We start from the raw sequence: 20,312 nt of genomic DNA, 5'->3' as shown, positions 1-20,312 counted from the left end.
AAAAAAAAAAAAAAAAAAAAAAGAACTAGGTGATAGGGTTGATTTGATTGGCAAGTTGTTAAACAGAGAACTTTGAAAGTACTTATTTGTAAATTTGCTTCCCCATTAGAACCAAAGTTCCATGGGAACAGCTCCCTGGCATCATTAATTTATCACTATATACTACTCAAAGACTAGAATATAGCCTGGCACGAAGTAATAACTCAGTAAATGTTAAATATATTTTTCAGTGTCTCATTATTATCATTCTGGTACTTTACAGAATCAAAATTAAAAGCATCATCTTCAGCTGCCATGATTTATTGGATTGAATATATGATTTTTATTTGCATTTTATATTGCATTTATTTAGCATTGTTTAGTTAATGGCAGAAAGCTGAACTAGTTTTCAGTACATCTAAAGTCTCCTGTAAACACCTCATCTTCTGTGTTTTTTTTTTTCCCCTTAGGCCCTAGGGGAGAATATGTATTTTGAGCACTGTTTTCTACTTGTGCCCAGATGATAGTGAAAGTTCTCTGCTAGCTATACAGTGAGCATATCAAAAGGAATAATTGGATGTTTAAAAGATAAAATTATTTAGTATTTCTCATGGATAAATGAAAGCCACTGTTTTTTATGGTTAATTTTATTATGAAACAATCATCTTCACCAATACAAATTATTTTCATTAGTATATATTATAGTCCTTTAATGAGAAACATTGTTATTAGATGATAAAAGCAACTTGGATCAGTGAGTGAATGCTAAAATTATGGAATGGCTTAATTAAGGATTACCTAATTTAGTGAAGGCAGAACAGATCTTGTAGAGAATTAAGGAATTTAACTTGTGGGGACATATACAAGTTATCTTCTTATTAGAATGCTATATATTTGTTGTATTCATTGGAATGCAAATGGAAGGTGCATATATGTAGAATGTAGTGATGGATGAAAAATATTAAAATTGAAAATAACAATCTAACACTGAAATGTATTAGTCCACTGGCATGATATTGCCCATAATTTACAAACTCTGGTGCTAAGAGATCAGAAGACATAATAATATCTTCATTTGTAAACCTCAGATGATAACACAGTTGCTTCCAGTAGTAAGTTCTTTGGAATTAGTTGTATTTCTTTTTATTAGAAAATAATAACTGGAAAATTAAATTAAAATAACAGTTATAATAGCATAAAATATGAAATACTTAGGGACAAAGTAGCAAAATTAATTAGTTAATTAATTATGTTATGTTAGTCACCATACAATATATCATTAGTTTTTGATGTAGTGTTCCATGATTCATTGTTTGCATATAACGCCCAGTGCTCCATGCAATCCATGCCCTCCTTAATACCTATCACTAGGCTAACCCATCCCCCCATCCCCCCTTTAAAACCCTCAGTTTGTATCCTGGAGTTCATAGTCTCTCATGGTTCATCTCCCCCTCTGATCCCCACCCACCTTCATTTTTCCCTTCCTTCTGCTACTGCCCTCCATGCTATTCCTTATGTTCCACAAATAAGTGGAACCATATGATAATTGACTTTCTCTGCTTGACTTATTTCACTTAGCATAATCTCCTCCAGTCCTGTCCATGTTGATGCAAAAGTTGGGTATTCATCCTTTCTGATGACTGAGTAATATTCTATTGTATATATGGACCACATCTTCTTCTTCTTTTTTTTAAAGATTTTATTTATTTATTTGACAGACAAAGATCACAATTAAGCAGAGAAGCAGGCAGAGAGAGAGGAAGAGAAGCAGCCTCTCTGCTCAGCAGAGAGCCCGATGTGGGGCTTGATCCTAGGACACTGGGATCATGACCTAAGCCGAAGGCAAAGTCTTTAACCCACTGAGCCACCCAGGCGCCCCTGGACCACATCTTCTTTATCCATTTGTTCGTTGAAGGGTGTCTTGGCTCCTTCCACAGTTTGACTATTGTGGACATTGCTGCTATGAACATTGGGGTACCTGTGCTCCTTCTTTTCACCACATCTGTATCCTTGGGGTAAATACCCAGAAGGGCAATTGCAGGATCATAGGGTAACTGTATTTTTAACTTTTTGAGAATCCTCCACACTGTTTTCCAAACTAGGAATTTACACCAACTTGCATTCCCACTAACAGTGTAAGAGGGTTCCCTTTCTTTACAGTCTCCAACATTTGTTGATTCTTGCCTCATCAATTTTTGCCATTCTAGCTGGTATAAGGGGATATCTCAGTGTGGTTTTGATTTGAATTTCCATGATGGGTAATGATAATGAACACTTTTTCATGTGTCTGTTAGCCATTTATTTGTCTTCTTTGGAGAAGTCAGACACAGGCTTTTGATTGTGTCTCTTTCTATCTGTGTGTATTCACATTTTCACATTCAGAGCGACCTGACCATGTCTAGTTTATGGTCACAAGTTTCTTCTTTCCAGTTTACCACCTTCCCTTCTCTTACACTGAATTTATTTTTATTATGTAGTTCGTAATACAAATGCTGTGGGACATGATCTAGATTTATTCTGATCAGTGTTTCTAAATGACATCCTTTTAATTTTTTTTTTTTACAAAACTTGTGAAAGGCTGATCAAACAGCCTTGTGAGTGTACATTTATGCCTCTGTTTATCTTTGAAATCCTGCTTCTTTCTGATTATACATGATACACATTTTAATCTGCTATTTTAATTTCTGCCTTTCTCCTGGCAAAAAACTGACCTGAGGTTTAAGGCAGTGGAGCCTCTTGTTGAGATTTCCCAGAGGTGTTTCAAGGTTGTGTCTGCCAGCTGGCTAATCAGACTTTCTGGAGGTTGATTACTCAAGATAAGAACAGTTTTGTTGAAAGCACCGGTTTCCTGCCAAACTACTTCACCTTTTTTTTTTTTTTTTAGGGTGAGGGCATGCTGCAAGAAAATTTTGGGCAACTTCATTTTTATTGTTTCTTTTTGATCTTTAAAAATACCTTTATTATGATGTAGACTATATTATCTAACTATAAAATTAGTGGGTGCTGAATGGAGAGTGAAGAAAATACATATAGGACAAAAGAGAAAAGGAAAACCATTTTCAGTCCCACCAACATACCCATTTCACTAATGTCTTAAAGTATGTTTGCCTAGTCTTTTCTGTAAAATTATAATTATATGCTTCATAATTTGTACATTCTATTCTTTTAATGTTATAAAGAATTTATTTTCATATTTTATTAAAAATTCTTCAAAAGTGGGTGCTTGGGTGGCTCAGTTGGTTAAGCATCTGCCTTTGGCTCAGGTCATGATCCCAGGGTCGTAGGATCAAGCCCCATATCGGGTTCCCTGCTTAGCGGGAAGTCTGATTTTCCCTCTTCTGCTCCACTTGCTTGTGCTCTCTCTGTCAAATAAATAAATTAAAACTTTAAAAAAATTCTTCAAAAGCAACGTTTTGAGTGGCTTTGTACTATTCATAGACAATGACATATTTGATCATCTTTACTTCTCTATTAAGCCACTTGGAATGGTTTGATTTTTTTCTTTTTAGTATGGTAGATCTTTTAATATTGTAAATAGTGATTAAATTTTACATTAAGTTTATATAAATCATCATTTAAATTTCTGGTGATTTCTTTGTGCTGGATTCCTAGAAGGAAAATTACTGGGTCATTGAATATGATTATTTTTAAGGTTTTAGTAAACATTGCCAAAATATTTTTCCTAAAATTTGGAACCAACTGAATCTCTTCCAGCAAAATATCAGTTTGACCAAATCACCGATGCCTCTACAACTTTGGTTGTTATTCTTCTGCTATTCTTTGATGATGTGATAGGCAAAGGAATATAATTTAAAACCCACATCTTTATTTAATTTGCATTACTATGATTACTACTGAGGTTATATTTTTATGTATATTTACTCTTGTCAAACCTCATTTATTAGAAATCAGGGGCTACTGGGTGGGTCAGTTGGTTAAACGTTTGACTATTGATTTTGGCTCAGGTCATGATCTCAGGGTTGTGAGATTGAGCCCTGAGTTGAGCTCCACATTGGACTTGGAGACTGCTTAATATTCTTTCTCTCCCTCTTCCTCTGCCTCTCCCTTCCTGCTCATGCTCTCTCTCTCACTAAAAAAATATAGAAATCATTACTATTATGGAGAATATCATTAATATTTGGTAATGGAACCACATGGATCACAGGATCATCATTTAGGTAATGACTTTTGAGATACTTGGTTTTTAAATGTACTAAGATAACATTTTCTGCAAGAATGAGGGTAAGGTATTGAGAAATGTGATGCCCTGACTGGGTTCTAATTCTGATTCTGACAACCTTTGAAATTGCCACCAAACTACTGTGGATTTCAGTTTCCTCATTTGAAAAATAATGGAATTTCAGTGAATGATTTATTTGCTCATTATATCCCTCAGTATCAAAATTCTGATTAGTATAGAAACACTTGTCAAAATCAGTGTTATTGTTCATAAAATAAAACATTCTAGCAATATTTATGGGTTCGCAACGTTTTCATTCTGAGATGTCTTTAAAGATTAGATTAGAAATTATTAACTTAGGTTTTTGAGGCAACGAACCTGTTATATAGTAGGGTTTTAGTACAAAGATTACTTGCATAAAATTGTAGGTTCTTATTTTGGGAGTACAGCCACTTCTTTCACTTCATACATTTTAATGTCTTGTAATAAAAAAAATGTAAATCACATCCCATCATTCTCACCCTCCTCAAATGCTATAGTACTTATTATCTATAACATTATTTTTTAAGTCAATTGCAGTCTTACACAATTTTCATCAATTTCTATGGCTTTATCTACTATATTCAGTTTCTCAACAAATATTTAGGTGTTCACAAAGTCTCCAAGCATGGGGCTAGGTGCAGTTATTTATCCTAAGTAAGGATCATCCTTAAGTCATGAAATTTCTTTGGAATTCTCATACGTTTTATGGTCCATAATTATTTGTTTAGTGGCTCATCCACTGTATACTTATAACATAGGCTAAGCATATTCAGTGGCACAAAATAATTGCCTTGTGAATATTTAATAAATGATGAATGGCCTTTCCTTCCTACCAGCTTCTTGTGGCTTCCCATTAATAGTACTAATGGTCTCTGACAACTAGATCTGGTTTCATACTAATCACACACAAAAAAATAATAATTGCATTATAGTAACAATAGCAGGATCTAATGAAATTAACTTAATTAAGTTTACAGTCTTTTCTAAACATTATACATTTGACCTTCACAACACCATGATGAGATTGGGATTCTGGTTTTTATTTCACAGATGAGGAAACAGAAGTAAATGATGTTAAGGATGTATCTCTATAGATATAAATATTTAGGTGCAGATTTTTAAAAATCTAAATTCAGATTCAGAATTTTTCATTCTTTTATTCCATCACATTCTCTTCTAAAAAAGCCATTACTTTTTAATTTATAAGTGAATGTCATCTGTTGAATTTTATCAAATGATGAAACCATTATTAGGTATCTGGAATGAAAAGACAAGGCTGAGTGTTTATCACTTACTTAAAATGGAACTATGCTGGTCAACCCCAGTCTCTCAAAACAGAGTATTCTTAGGTTTTGGGAAAAACTGGGAGGTCAGGACATCTGTGAGCACTCAGATGTGAGTAGGTTGTTGTGACCTTTAGAAGCATGGTTGGTTAATCAGGTGACACCACTGTTAATTGGTTTGCATTTAGAATTTTGTTCATTGGGATGAGTTCATTTCTGATTAGCCAACTTTCAGAAGGGAAAGGTTGACAATGGCTGGCTTGAGGAATCATGATCAAGACCATATAGGCTGGTAATAGTTAATTGATTAAATGAGTCTGGATCTTGTGTAGGTGGCTACTTGTTACTTTGATTACAGAACAAGAATTTCCCTCCATCTGTCCTCCTCCTCCATTTTACTCAGTTTGTTCATCTCTGTACCCTCATGGCTTAGACAGAATTTTATATATATAGTTATTTTCAAAGACTGTGAAATAAATGATTAGAAATAGAATGAAGTCATTTTGGACCTATCATAGAATTTCTATCATGCATCTTTTTTTGTTTTCATTACGAAGCCTAGTTTATTTCTCTAACACCTCCTATCTGGATCAGGTCCTAGCTTCCTATTTCCCTCCCGCTGTTTTTCTCTTTTGCCCCATTCTGTACTTAACAGTTTTACTTTAAAAAAAATTCAGTGCTGTCACACTCTTGCCCAGAAGTAGTTACTGTCTAAACTACTGAACCAAGGTCAAAATTTCTAGTTTGTTACTGATGATCTCTCAGTGTTTCACAGTTAGTGTACCCATTGTATCTTGTTATTCACTATTCTCCTGTCTGTGACTAAGACACATAAAGGCATTATTCCTGGGATGTTTCTAATCTCTTACCACTGCACTTTTGTTCATGCTTTTCCACTGCCTAGAATACCTTTCCTCATTCCCCCATTTCTAGCCAATGAAACCCTATACCTGCTTATTACAGTTTCCTATTCATAAAGACTTTTCTGGTCCCCTTGTAATATATAATTTCTTCTTTTCTCTGAATCTACTTAGGCAATGATTGTGCCAGTTAGAGAAACACATTTTAAATTCTGTTCAGCAATGCAGTTATTTTGTACTTTTCCTATTATTTATTTTATTATTCCAAATTGTGAGGAATCCATGAATTCTCTATCTTGTTAATCTCCTGGATACTCTGTTAAAGTATTGTAAACAAAATAGATCTTTAGCACATACATGTTGAAGTGAATTAACATATTTTAGAATATCTAAGTTCCTTTCTTTAAGGAAAGAAATATTGGATTTTACCTGCTGGTACAGCTGAATCCACACAACCTCAGAGATGGGAAGGTAATGGGTCTAGGTAAAAATATCAATAATTTGGTCAAATAGTGTATATTTTTCTGATGATTGATATTTATGAATATTTGCTGCCATCCAAAAGATGTTTTATATAGTTAAAATGTATTATAATTTTTGACATTTGCTTGGGGTAATAGAAATAATTCTTGATTTATTTTTACCTTTATTTTTATCATGACATGTATTTGTGTTCAAACATATCCATGTACATGTTTCTATATAATATAGTACTAAATGGTCATAGACCAACCTTTTTTAATTCCAGTGACTTTCTCACACCATAGTTTTACTTAATACTAAAAATAAACAGAATTCTAAATTATGCTCATTACAGATAAAGTTGACTAGTTCCTAGTGAGAAAGAAGAAGCCATTTTAGAGGTTGAAAATGTGGTGAAGAAGGGTAGTATCCACCATACAAAGAACACTTGAAAAAAACAGTTATCAAATGAAAGGGGTATTTCAGTATTCAGAATTTCAAAGCCAAGTTCGTTTTTTTTTATTTTTTTTTGGAAAGGTGATACTCATGCACAAAGTATTCTTTAGTTCTTCCTAAAAAAATCATTGCCAAAACTTAACCTTCACCGCTTGTTGGTTAATAATTAAATTATAATAAGGAGCCAAGAATATGTATTGTATAAATTTGCATCTCTCAGCCTATGCACTTAAGTGTCCAGTAAGTATCGTTTTGGGGGAAAAAAGGCAAAACAATGAAGTGGCAGATGATAGAACAGTCTGCTTCCTGTGTAATATTTCTCAACCCTGTTAATGGTCTTCAAGCCAGCAGCATCAGTATCACCTGCAAGCTTGTAAGAAATGCAGAACTTCAGGTTCCACCTTTGACATATTGAATTTGATTCTGAGTTGAAAAAGTTCCCCAGGTGATTCATATGCACATTAAAAATTGAGAAGTACTCTATTAAGGATGCCTGGGTGGTTCAGTTGATTAAGCATCTGCCTTTGGCATGGGTCATGATCTCATGGTTGTGAGATCGAATCCCACATCTGGCTCCCTGCTCACTGGGGAGCCTGCTTCTCTTTCTCTCCCTCTCCCTTTTGTGTGCTCTCTCTCTAGCACTTACTCTCTCTCAAATAAATAAAATCTTTAAAAAAAAGAGAAAGAGAAGTATTCTATTATACTATGGATAGAAGCAGACCAAGGAGTATTGACTTTTTCCTCCTCTGTAGCTCTTTTCAAAAATATTTTAAAAGAATAGGGGTGCCCGGTGGCTCAGTAGGGTAAGCATCTACCTTCAGCTCAGGTAGTGATCACAGAGTCATGAGATTGAGCCCCACATCCCTGCTTAGCAGGGAGTCTGCTGCTTCCCTCTCCCTCTGCTCCTTCCCATCCCCTGCTCATTTTTCTTTCTAATAAAATTTTAAAAAAAATATATTAAAAATAGTTGTTCTATGGGCACCTGGATAGCTCAGTTGGCTAAGCATCTGACTCTTGGTTTCTGCCTAGGTCATGATCTTATGGGTCATGAAATGAAGCCCTGCTCCATGCTCAGAGGGGAGTCTGCTTGAGATTCTCTCCTTCTACTCCTTCCCCCACTCACACATGTGTGCTCTCTTTTTCAAATAAATAAATCTTTTTAAAAATGTTGTTCTAATTAATTACATTCCTGCTACTTGTGAAGGGATTGACTAAGTGACTTTTTCAACCTTCCTTTTATGTTAGTGGGCTTGAGATTTGACTGTTGGCTTTTTTACTCGTGATCTGAATACCTGACCAGAATATACATATTTAAGATAAAACAGATCTTTTAATGCTAGTTAAGTTAAGCTAAATTTATGACAAGAAAAATGCCTAGCACACTGCGGCATAGTTGTCTTGGCCTCCTGCCAGGATTTATGTTTTAACACTTCCAGGATTAATGATACACTTCACATAAAGGATTATTTTTACATCTTGATTCACTGGATTGAACGCAGTGGGTAAATTGTAAGGCCAAGTAGCAAAAGAACCTTTAGAAGGAGGTGCCACTTACTATGTGTATTATTACAAATTATTATTGACTTTAAATGCTGGGTTTCTTTCATTCCCTGGATGTGGCAAAGAACATAATATCAGATCAACTTTATGTGAAGGACTTTTAAATTTATCTCTAGAGTCTGAGAAGGAAGGTAACATCTGACATTAACAGATGTACCAAAATGTAAACAAATGTTTTTAAATACTTAAGGAATATTAGAAATCATATACATATGGTATACTGTTGTTTTATTTTATTGTTATTGTGGAAATACATGGTTCTTTTCAACACAGAGACATATTTTGTTCTTTATGTACTTAATCACCAGCAAAAATTTGATTAGATGATGCAAGCTTTCCTTACTGGAAGCCAAGGCATTAAGCTCTTTTGTGTAATTGTTTAATTACCATGCACTATTTTAATTGACAAGTTAATATAGCTTTCCATGGAAAGGAAGATATAATGTTTTATTTGTGTTTCTTATCTAATGAAAACCACTCTCTTAGATGGGCTAGTTTGGCAATTTGACTTAGGAAAAAGTATTACGGAATGAGTTTTTATGTGAACAAGGAAAAGAAATTAACTTTAGTGCTCCTCTCATTGGTCTGCCAAATTGGAAGGACATTTTCGGCCTGATTATCATGTTCTAATTAGTCTCTGGAGGACATTCATGGGCAATCGAGTGCTCATTAATGTGTCTTCTTCCTGTAACATTGATTTGTTCATTCGCCTTTCAGAGACTCAAATATAGAAACCAAAAATTGATGTGTGATATTAATGTGCTTACAGATGTTGCCACCACTTACCCAGATAAGAAGTCCATCTTAATGTATATCACATCACTCTTCCAAGTTTTGCCTCAACAAGTGAGCATTGAAGCCATCCAGGAAGTGGAAATGTTGCCAAGGCCATCAAAAGTTACTAAAGAAGAACATTTTCAGTTACATCATCAAATGCACTATTCTCAACAGGTAAAGTATCAAAAGAGTACCTAATATCCATGATATTTTCTATCGCACACATATTTTTAGTCCTCATATGCATAAATATCTATTATATCTATGGGTATATGCATGATAAATATGTCTGCATAGCATAGCATGTGTATATATGCACATACATATATACACACAAATATATATGTCTATGTAGCATAACATATGTGTGTGTATATATATTATATATATAATATGTATATACAGGCTTATAGAGTTTCTCTCTCTCTCTCTCTCTCTCTCTCTATATATATATATATATATATATATATATCTACTTATAGATAGATTATATTTTAACTGATATAATGGACCATAATATTGTTTTCAAAGCACATTATTAAAATTCTCTGCTGTTGATATGCACTATGTTATAGGAATGTGGAAAACAATATATTGCATTTCCATTATGTAAAATGAATTAAAATAAAAGATAGGCTCATATGTATGAAACTTAATATCAATGAGAGTAAAGAGCAAAGAGAGTACGAGAGAAGGCAAGAAGTCTGTTTAATAATACTTTCCTATTTTTAGTGGCAACATACTGATGTATTAAATTTTCATTACTCAAGGTAACATTTTTGATAAAAGTAGTTTATAATACTTTAAATAAAAGTTAAAGGGAGAATACATGTGATAAAAATTTTTATGATTGTACAGGATCTAGTGGGATTCTTTTATTACATGGTTCTTGCTCCCAACAGTGGCTCTTTGGGGTGTTTTCTTTTACTTTTTTTTTGACACAAACGATGATGAAAAAGCCTTAAAAAAAAAAGCTTTTAGCACAATTTCTGCTGAAGGCGTGGCAAGCTAATCTTAGGCCTGATTTTCTCACTCTCCTAAGCTAGTTCCATATTTAGTTTATGAAAGCTCCAGTCCTTTTCAGGAACTTGACCTGATGAATTCTGGTTTTGTTTACTTTGGGTTCAGAGAAAATTGCTTTTGGATGCCTGTTTTTGCCAGACTGAAGAGCATCATCCCATACGAGTGCCAGAGCTGTGTCTGTATGGAATCCTTATAGTTAATCCCCGCCCTTATCCCTTCCCTGAGTACCTGCTGTCCACCATGACGCTGAGCACAAGAATTGTGCAAGTGTACCAGTTTGCAAGAGCACTATGTGCATTTCAAATTAAACTTTTTGTCTCACTGTTTCCATTTAACATTTGTTTTTTCTAGTGTGTTGGAAAGCAGTCCTTCCAGGGTTACTTACAATGTCTCCTCCTCCCCTCTGTCCCCTTCCCCCTAACCCTACTCTGCAGATCACAGTCAGTCTAGCACAGGGCTACGAACGAACTCCTTCCTCTCCCAAGCCTCGATTCAAGAGCTATGCCTACACACAGGCTGCTTATGTCGCCACCTCTGAACCCACACGGAGCCTGCTTCCTTCACAGGTCTGTCAACATTTACTCTCTGTTCTAGAAACCAAAAAATTTCCTCATCCAAGAAAATGTAACATAGCTTTTGTTTGAATTATGCAGTGCCTTTTTCTCCTTCATCAGGAGCAGTTTCATTATTACCAGTTGTGTTAGATGTTCTCACATGATGCTGTTTTGTTATTGTGACTCCCCTAGGTTTAACATAGGTTGATTCTTCATGAATGGGGATTCTTATAATAGTAGGTGTGTGCTTTCATTATATAATTTACCTGTAAGGTTCTCTTTCATAAAGGCTATCAATGGTTATACAAAAATATCATTAAAGGTTGATATATGTAATTTGTAAAAGAGTGGGGAAGTGGATGAAATTCACTAATCACACTATTTGGGGAGATTTTTCTAGATACCTGATACCTAAAGGAAACATACACTCTATATAGATGTTCTATTATATTTTCATTATATAAAAATATATTTATACTGTTTAAGAAAAATAGAACTACAGGGCCACCTGGGTGGCTCAGTCGGTTAAGGGTCTAACTCGTGATTTCAGCTCAGGTCATGATCTTTGGGTTGTGAGATTGAGCCCTGCATCTGGCTCTGCACTGGGCATGGAGCGTGCTTAAGATTCTCTCTCTCCCTCTGCCCTCCCCCTAAAAAATGAAAGGAAAATATAACTATAAGCTTTTTTCATATAATATACTTTAATTTGACTAATTTAAACATGTATGTAACATGCTCTGTACTATTTATACAAGAACATCCGTCACATCCAAACCAGGTTAGGTTCTATGTACCATTTAACACTTTCCACATAAGGAATCTTCTCAGTGGAGTTCTCCATTATTGCAGTGTTATAGGAAACCTTAAAACATAAGAAATTATAGCCTGGTATATGTTAGAGCATGGAAATGAAATGTGCTTGACTTGTGAAATTTATTAGAAATTCTTTTTAGAGGGCACCTGGGTGGCTCAGTGAGTTAAAGCCTCTGCCTTCAGCTCAGGTCATGATCCCAGGGTCCTGGGATCAAGCCCCGCATCGGGCTCTCTGCTCAGTGGGGAGCCTGCTTCCTCCTCTCTCTCTGCCTGCCTCTCTGCCTACTTGTGATCTCTGTCTGTCAAATAAATAAATAAAATCTAAAAAAAATAGAAATTCTTTTTTTTAATCATTTTTTTAATTTATATTCAGCATAACAGTATTCATTGTTCTTGTACCACACCCAGCGCTCCATGCAATACGTGCCCTCTCTAATACCCACCACCTGGTTCCCCCACCCTCCCCCCCCCCACCTCTTCAAACCCTTCAGATTGTTTTTCAGAGTCCATAGTCTCTCATTGTTCACCTCCCCTTCCAGTTTCCCCCAACTCCCTTCTAACTCCCCATGTCCTCCATACTATTTGTTATGCTCCACAAAAAAAGAAATTCTTTTTAGAAGAAAACTCTTTTGTTTTGTAGAGCAATTTGAAAAGTTCTTAAGGGAGTGACATTTGTCAAAACTAATTATGAATGGGAATTTCGAAATTATAGACCTGATCCTATATGGTGATAAAAGTGTACGTGTTTGGAGGCTCATTGATTTTTTAGAACCATGGTTGTATTTAATTAGTAATTATTTTGCACAGCTAATTTATGCATAAGGATGAAAATTCTTAGCACTCATGGATTCCTCCAGGGAAGCATAGTTCAGGGCATAGTTTGGCCCTCTGTCCTTGGCTAGTTTTCCGGCAAAGCTGAACAAAGGAGACTGGGTGAGAACATTTGTGTGACTCAGACTCATCTTCAGTTAAATTCCCATCCATGTTTTTACAAAGGTTAGTTGTATAATCTTGAACAAGAGGACTTAATCAGTTTTCTCATTATCAGTAAATAAAAATAGTTCGGCCACTCGTTACTGAGTGTTTCTCTAAGCCAAGTGTGCACATTATATGAACTAAGGAAATCCTTATAACAACTTTGGAGAGGTGGGAAATGCTATTTTTATCTGCCTTTGAAGTTTCCTGTATCTGCCCTTTTCTTTCTCTTCTTCTTCACCCCCCACCCTCCTGACTGCCTGATTCTCCAGACTCTTTTCATCACCATCCTCCCATCCTTCAAGTCTTAAAGAACAGGGGTGCATCCTAAAATAAAGGGGTATGAGCCAAGACAAAGAGATGAATTCTTTTTCCCCCTCATTATCACTTTATTGAGCGGCCTCTTCCAGAAGGTTTTCTCTGACGCTTATTCTGGCAGCACATTTTTACCTCATTACCACCCTATTAAGGCATTGCTCAGGTATGACTCCTTAATGAAGTAATTATAAGTAGACTTAATTTTGCTAGACTCTATTTGTTCATTCTACCTTTGAATAAATACAAAATATATAATGTGTCACAAAATAAAAATATTCAACAAATTTATTTACCTATTTTATTTAGCATAAACCACTGAGATAAAACTAATGACGTCTTTTAGAAAAAAAGAAGCATGAATTACAATTGATGAGGAATGATGTATTCTGCCCATTTCTAAAGGAAGCACCTCAGAAGATGATGTTACATGTTTGATAATTTCATGTCTTAAGGATAGCCTAATTTTTTTTTCCTGCCATGTTTTTCAGAGGGGCTGAGCCCATACTGCCCCCTACAGGTTGTATCTGATCCACTTCAAATGAACTCAAGACCAGCCAAACTGGACTCCATGGGCGCCTTTCATTATAGAGTTGTGTACTTGATCTACCAAGGGGGTGACGTTTTCCATAATAGAAGAGCGAGCTATGTGGGTGACTGTCCCCTCTGGGAAAAAAGTAAAATTTGTGATTTATCTTAAAAGTTCCCGATGTAATAGAAACATAAACTTTAAAAATCGTGTTTATACTCTGAGTTTGGAAACCTCTTGAAGTGAAACAATCCGACCTACCTCAGGACCCCTACCTATAAATGAGTTTTTCTCATAATTTGCCAAGAAGAAATACTATCTGGTGTGAACCCCTAGCATGCCCTCATTGTATCACTTTATTGCCGTCCATCCATGGCCATTTTTTTATGGTTATACTTTTTAATTTATGTTTTTATGACTTTGATGATGCTTCTCATTCTACTCCTAATTTTATATAAAAAATACCCAGTATCTTTTCCACCTTCAATTTCTCTTTCTCTCCTTGAACCTAACCCCATTTAAATCTCCTCTAGTGTATGTCACTTCTGAAACACATCAAGCCACTTTATCTTGTTAATACACTGTTCTGTGACTCTTTCATTTATCGCCTTTGTAGAATAGTCTACACTTTATTCATTCGTTTATTTAGTCACAAATAATTATACTTCATCACCAATTCAAATGTCATCTTTTCAGCTTCCAGGCTTTCCATCATAATTGAAATAAATTTTCCTCTATCCTCTAGACTCATCAGGTTCTTCTCCATCTCTGTTCTGTATCCCTTTCATTATCTGACTCTTTTTTCTGTTCTAACTCCCTTTGACAGCCCCTTTGAGCTCCCTTAAGAGTGTCATGAAAGATACCTAGAGCCGTGTGTTACACTCTCTTTTATCAATATGATTTAATTTCCTGGCTTCAAGCTGTATGCAGATGACCATTGTTGCGTGTCTATTCACCAACTTCCAGTATCTTCTGAGTTACAGCCACATTTCCAGCTCTTTGGTATGTATCTATACCTAGGTGTCCACTGACTTCTTAAACCTAGTATGTCCTGAAGGGAACTTTGTTTCATTGCTCACAAACCCATCTCTTGTCCCTTTTTGTTACGTAAATGAGACTATTACTCAGCAGGCAATGAGACTTAAATATGTGACTTTGTACTCTTTGGGCTCTTTATTGATCCGATATTCATTAATGAGACATACAAAGTCAATTCCTTCTTTACAACATTGTTCCATTAAGCTCTGTCCCTGATGTTATGTCTTCTGATTTAGGCCCTTAATACACATCTTCTAGACTACAGAAATACCTTTGCAATCAATGTCACTGTCTTTATCTTAGTCCCCTCTAAATCAGAGTACAATTCCATATTAAGAACTTTAACAATATCATTCACAAAGCTTTCTTCACTTCTTTTTTTGCCTTTATAGTAGGTCCATTCTCTTAGATTTCATCAAGAAGCTCCATGATCTAATATCTATTTATATTTTCATGTTTATTTCACAGTAGTCTATTTCATGTTTCCTTTACTCCAACCAAATTAAATCACTTGCTGTCTTCTGTAAGTGCCAAGCAGTTTCCTATCTTAGCTTTTTTTCATTCTCTCAGCCTAGAGTAACTTTTGACTTTTTTCACATTGGGTAGTTTAATCCAAATTTCAAGGCCTAAGCAATAAGTGGCAGATCCTGGATTCATGTTCAGATTTATCTAACTCCAAGTTAATGTTCTTTATACTAACATTAAATTTTCTCTCTCTCTCCACCCCCACCCATATATAGGATTACTCATACATGGAGTAGTATTCATTTATGTGATCATTTTTTAAAAGTGTTTATTTATTTATTTGAGAGATAAAGAGAGAGAGCACAGGAGGGAGGAGCAGAGGGAAAGGGAGAAGCGAACTTCCCTCTGAGCAGAGAGCCTGATGTGGTGCTCCATCCTGGACCTCAAGATCATGACCTGAGCCGAAAGCAGACACTTACCTGACTGAGCCATGTAGGCGTCCCTGTAATCATCTAATACTCATTCTTTAATCACTTACTATGCACCAGGTATTATTATATGACCAAGTGATGTGTCAGTAAACAAACTTAAAAAATAATTTGTGCCCTAAAGCATAGGCTTATGGGAGAGTCAAAATATGAATAAGATAAACATTATGAATAAATGAAACAGTATTTCTAGTAATATGCTAGTAATATGTATAAGGTAAAGCAAAATTTAGTAATAATTACAGTAGTTAGTGGTAAAAAGAAAAAAAAATAAAAGAGAAAAGTAGAATATGCAGTATGTGACTGGTGGGATCATCAGAGAAAGTAAATTTTGAGTAAAGACTGAAAAGAGGTGTGGGTCTCTGGGAGAAGACCAACCTCTGAGGAGGAATCAGAGATGGTACAAAAGTCCTGAGCTGTGGGGATACTCGGACTACTCAAGAAAATACAGGGGTGAGGACACAGTGCTGGGAGATGGTGCCTGAGCTGTAATGGTAGACCAGATCACATAGGATGTGGTAAGTAATGGTAAGGACTTTGGTTTTCATTACTAGTGAGATGGAAGGCTGTTGGAGGAGTGACATAAACTCATACTATTTCAACATGGCTGCTATGTGGGGAATAGACTAAATGGAGCAAGGGTAGAACCAAGGAAACGAGTTAGATTGCTATCGCAATAATCCATTCAGCATATGAGAGAGAGTTGGATCTGGATTCTTTTCATTTTTCCCTCCGTTAAATTTTTTTTAATATAAACTTTACAATCTTGACTGTTTTTAAGTGTACAGTTCAGGGTTATTAAGTACATTCATAAAATTGTACATTCATTACCACCACCATCTATCTCCAAAACTCTTTTCAAACTGGCAAAATGGAAACTCAGTATCCATTAAGCAATAACTCCCATAACTTCTTCCGTGTAACCCCTGGTGACGCTACCATTCTCTGTTTCTATGAGTTTGGCATTTTTAAAAAATTTTTGTTTCTTAGATTTTATCTATAATGAGATTATGCAATATTTGTCTTTCTGTAGCTGGCTTATTTCATTTAACAGAATGTCCTTCAGGTTCATCATTGTTGTCACTGGTGGCAGAATTTTTAAAAAAGATTTATTTATTTATTTTGGAGAGAGAGCATGGGGGCAAGGGCAGAGGGAGAGAGAGAAAAAGAATCTCAAGCAGACTCTCCACTGAGCGTGGAGCCCGATCTCCCGACCCTGAGATCATGACCTGAGCCAAAATCAAGAGTCGGACCTTAGCTGAATGAGCCACCCAGGTACCGCACAGATGACAGAATTTTATTACTTTTTAAGGCCGAGTAATATTTCATTGGGTATAAGTACACATTTTCTTTTTCTATTCATCTGTTTTATGGACATTGAGATGGTTTCCATATCTTGTCTCTTGTGAGCAATGGTTCAGTGAACATAGGAGTGCAGATATTTGTTTTACTGTTTTCATTTTCTTCTGGTATATACCCAGAAGTAGGATTGCTGGGTCATATGGTAGTTCTATTTTTTTTTTTAACTTTTGAGGAAATTCCACACTGTTTTTTATAATGGTTCTATCAATGAGCATGATGCATAGTAGTTGAATTCTAGATAATGTTTTGGACAATGTACAGGATTTGCTAATGCAGTATAGAACACTTTTTGCTGTATTCTTAGACAATATTTGTGTTATTAAAAAAAACAAAGGGGATAGATAAAATTTCTAAGAGACATTAAACATTAATCACAAGTAAACTAGTACTTTAGTACATGAAATCCATGTGTTAAATTTAACTGATGAGTTGATTACCCTGGTGATATATGAAATTGTTGAATCACTATATTGTACAGCTGAAACTAATATAGCACTTTATCTTAAATAACTTATTAAAAACATACAAAGCTAAAAATAATAAATTTTTAAAACATTAGTTGATAAGGAAACAAATAGCTTGTGAGATATAGGCATAGGTAATAATGTGTATTTATTATAGATAGTAACTTAACCTATTACACGTGGTAAAAATAGAGAATAAATAATGGAATACATAAGTGTTACTAGTGAATAGAAAGAGATGAAAAGACCAAATCATAATTATTGAGCTGTCACCTCCATCATTCCTGAATTGGCTATCTACTGATGATACTCATATGGTTTCATTATGGTCTCCCAAATGTACTACATAAAATAAATGCAAATAATTCCCGTAGCTCTTTTGCAGACTGATGAATTACAGCTTTGGGCCAGGTTTATTTACCCCTGTATCTCTCCAGTATCACAAGTATATGTGGCAGCCTTAGGCACCTTCTGTTTATTATATCCCTCCCTCAAATGTCACCTCTGGTTCTGTCCATTGTACCACCATCCAGAAAGATGGACAGAGCAAAACATATGAACATTGTTCAACCTGAGATTTAAATAGTGTGGTCCTCACTGTTTAGCCTTATCCTAATTGAATTACCTGGCCCCCCATTTCTTTCATCTTGCTTCTTGTTACATGCTTTAAAATGATCTAATAAGTGATGGGATTTGAACCTAACAGCTTGGTCATTGAGCCTTTCTGTTTCATGATGTCTGGGATGTACCTAGTAGCAGAATTGGAGACCACCATTGCATCAAGATCATGAAGCACATGACATAGTGGGTATGAGTTAGGAAAGAATTCGAAGAACCAAGAATTACTGCAGGGTTTTGGCTTTAGCAGTTGGAAGAAAGTAGTTGCCACCAACCACAATAGAATAATCTATAGGAGGAACTGTTTGGGTAGTAAGGTTAGGACCTCACTTTTGAACATGTTAATCATTATTTATTTTTTATTTTTTAAAATTTGAGTTATAACTGACATACAGCATTGTGTTAGTTTTACATGTACAACATAATGATTTGATATATATATATGATTGATATATATATATATATATATATAAATCATAGAATGATTATAGTAAGTCTAGTTAATATCTGTCACCATACATAATTATTTTCCCTGCGATGAGAACTTTTAAGATTTATTCTCTTAGCAACTTTCAAATATGCAATACAGTATTATTAACTATAGTCCCCATGCTATACATTATATCTCCATGACTCATTTATTCTCTAACTGGACCTTTGTACCTTCTGACCCCCTTCGCCCATTTTGCCCACCCCCATCCCCTCCTTTGGCAACCACCAATGCGTTCTCTGTGAATTTGTGTGTGTGTGTGTGTCTGTGTGTGTGTGTGTGTGTGTGTGTGTGTGTTTTACAATTCCATATATAAGTGAAAGCATACAGTATTTGTCTTTGTTTGACTTGTTTCACTTAGCATAATACCTTCTAGGTCCATCCATATAGTTGCAAATGGCAAGATCTCATTCTTTTCTATAGCCGAACAATATTCCATTATATTTATTTACACTCCTTTTTTAAAAATCTGTTCATCCATCTGTAGACATTTAAGTTGTTCCCATATATTGGCTCTTATAAATAAAACTAGAGTGGACATGGTGTACATATATCTTTGTGAATTAGGGTTTTTGTTTTCTTCAGGTGAATACCCAGAAGTGAGATTACTTGATCATATAGTAGTTCTATTTTTAACATTTTGAGCAACCTTCATACTCTTTCCATAGTGGCTGCACCAGTTTGCATTCCCGTCAACAATGCATGAGGGTTCCTTTTTCCCCATATCCTCACCAGCACTTGTTATTTCTTGTCTTTTAGATAATAGCCATTCTGACAGGTGTGAGGTGATAGATCATTGTTTTGATATACATTTCCCTGATGATTAGCGATGTTGAGCATATTTCCATGCGTCCTTTGGCTGTCTCTATGGCTTCTTTGACAGGATATCTATTCAGATCTTCTGCCCATTGCCCATTTTTAAACCCAATTGTTTATTATTTGTTTGGGGTTTTTTTTGCGCTATTGAGTTGCATGATTCATATATTTTAGATATTAATCCCTTATTGGTTATATGATGTGCAAATATTTTCTCCCTTACAGTAGGTTTCCTTTGCTGTGCAGAAGCTTTTCAGTTTGATGTAATGCTAGTTGTTTGTTTTTGCTTTTATTGCCTTGGCTTTTAGAGTCAGAATCAAAAAATTATCACAAAGATCAATGTCTAGGAGCTTACTGACTCTGTTTTCTTCTAGGAGTTTTATAGTTTCAGGCTATTATCTTCAACTCTTTAATCCATTTTGAGTTAACTTTTGTGTATGGTGCAAGATGGTGGTCCAGTTTCATTCTTTTTTTTTTTTTTAAATTTTTTAAATTCATTTTCAGCGTAACAGTATTCATTGTTTTTGCACCACACCCAGTGCTCCATGCAATATGTGCCCTCTCCAATACCCACCACCTGGTTCCCCCAATCTCCCACCCCCCGCCGCTTCAGACCCCTCAGATTGTTTTTCAGAGTCCATAGTCTCTCATGGTTCACCTCCCCTTCCAATTTCCCTCAACTCCCTTCTCTCTAACTCCCCTTGTCCTCCATGCTATTTGTTATGCTCCACAAATAAGTGAAACCATATGATAATTGACTCTC

General features: G+C 35.3%; 1 protein-coding gene across 1 annotated transcript in view; it reads left to right on the top strand.

Moving 5' to 3' along the window:
- LOC111150534 (dystrophin) overlaps positions 1-20,312 on the top strand; it is a 2,087,545-nt gene that overhangs the window by 511,455 nt on the left and 1,555,778 nt on the right. Inside the window, exons 8-9 of the mRNA XM_022508030.1 lie at positions 9,592-9,773; positions 11,057-11,188. Of these exons, the coding sequence (XP_022363738.1) occupies positions 9,592-9,773; positions 11,057-11,188 (314 nt within the window). The remainder of the gene's footprint in view (positions 1-9,591; positions 9,774-11,056; positions 11,189-20,312) is intronic.

This window comes from Enhydra lutris, unplaced genomic scaffold (assembly GCF_002288905.1).
Source record: "Enhydra lutris kenyoni isolate GAN:26980312 unplaced genomic scaffold, ASM228890v2 scaffoldscaffold23, whole genome shotgun sequence".
Lineage (NCBI taxonomy): Eukaryota > Metazoa > Chordata > Mammalia > Carnivora > Mustelidae > Enhydra > Enhydra lutris.
This window is presented reverse-complemented; position numbering and strand designations above follow the sequence as displayed.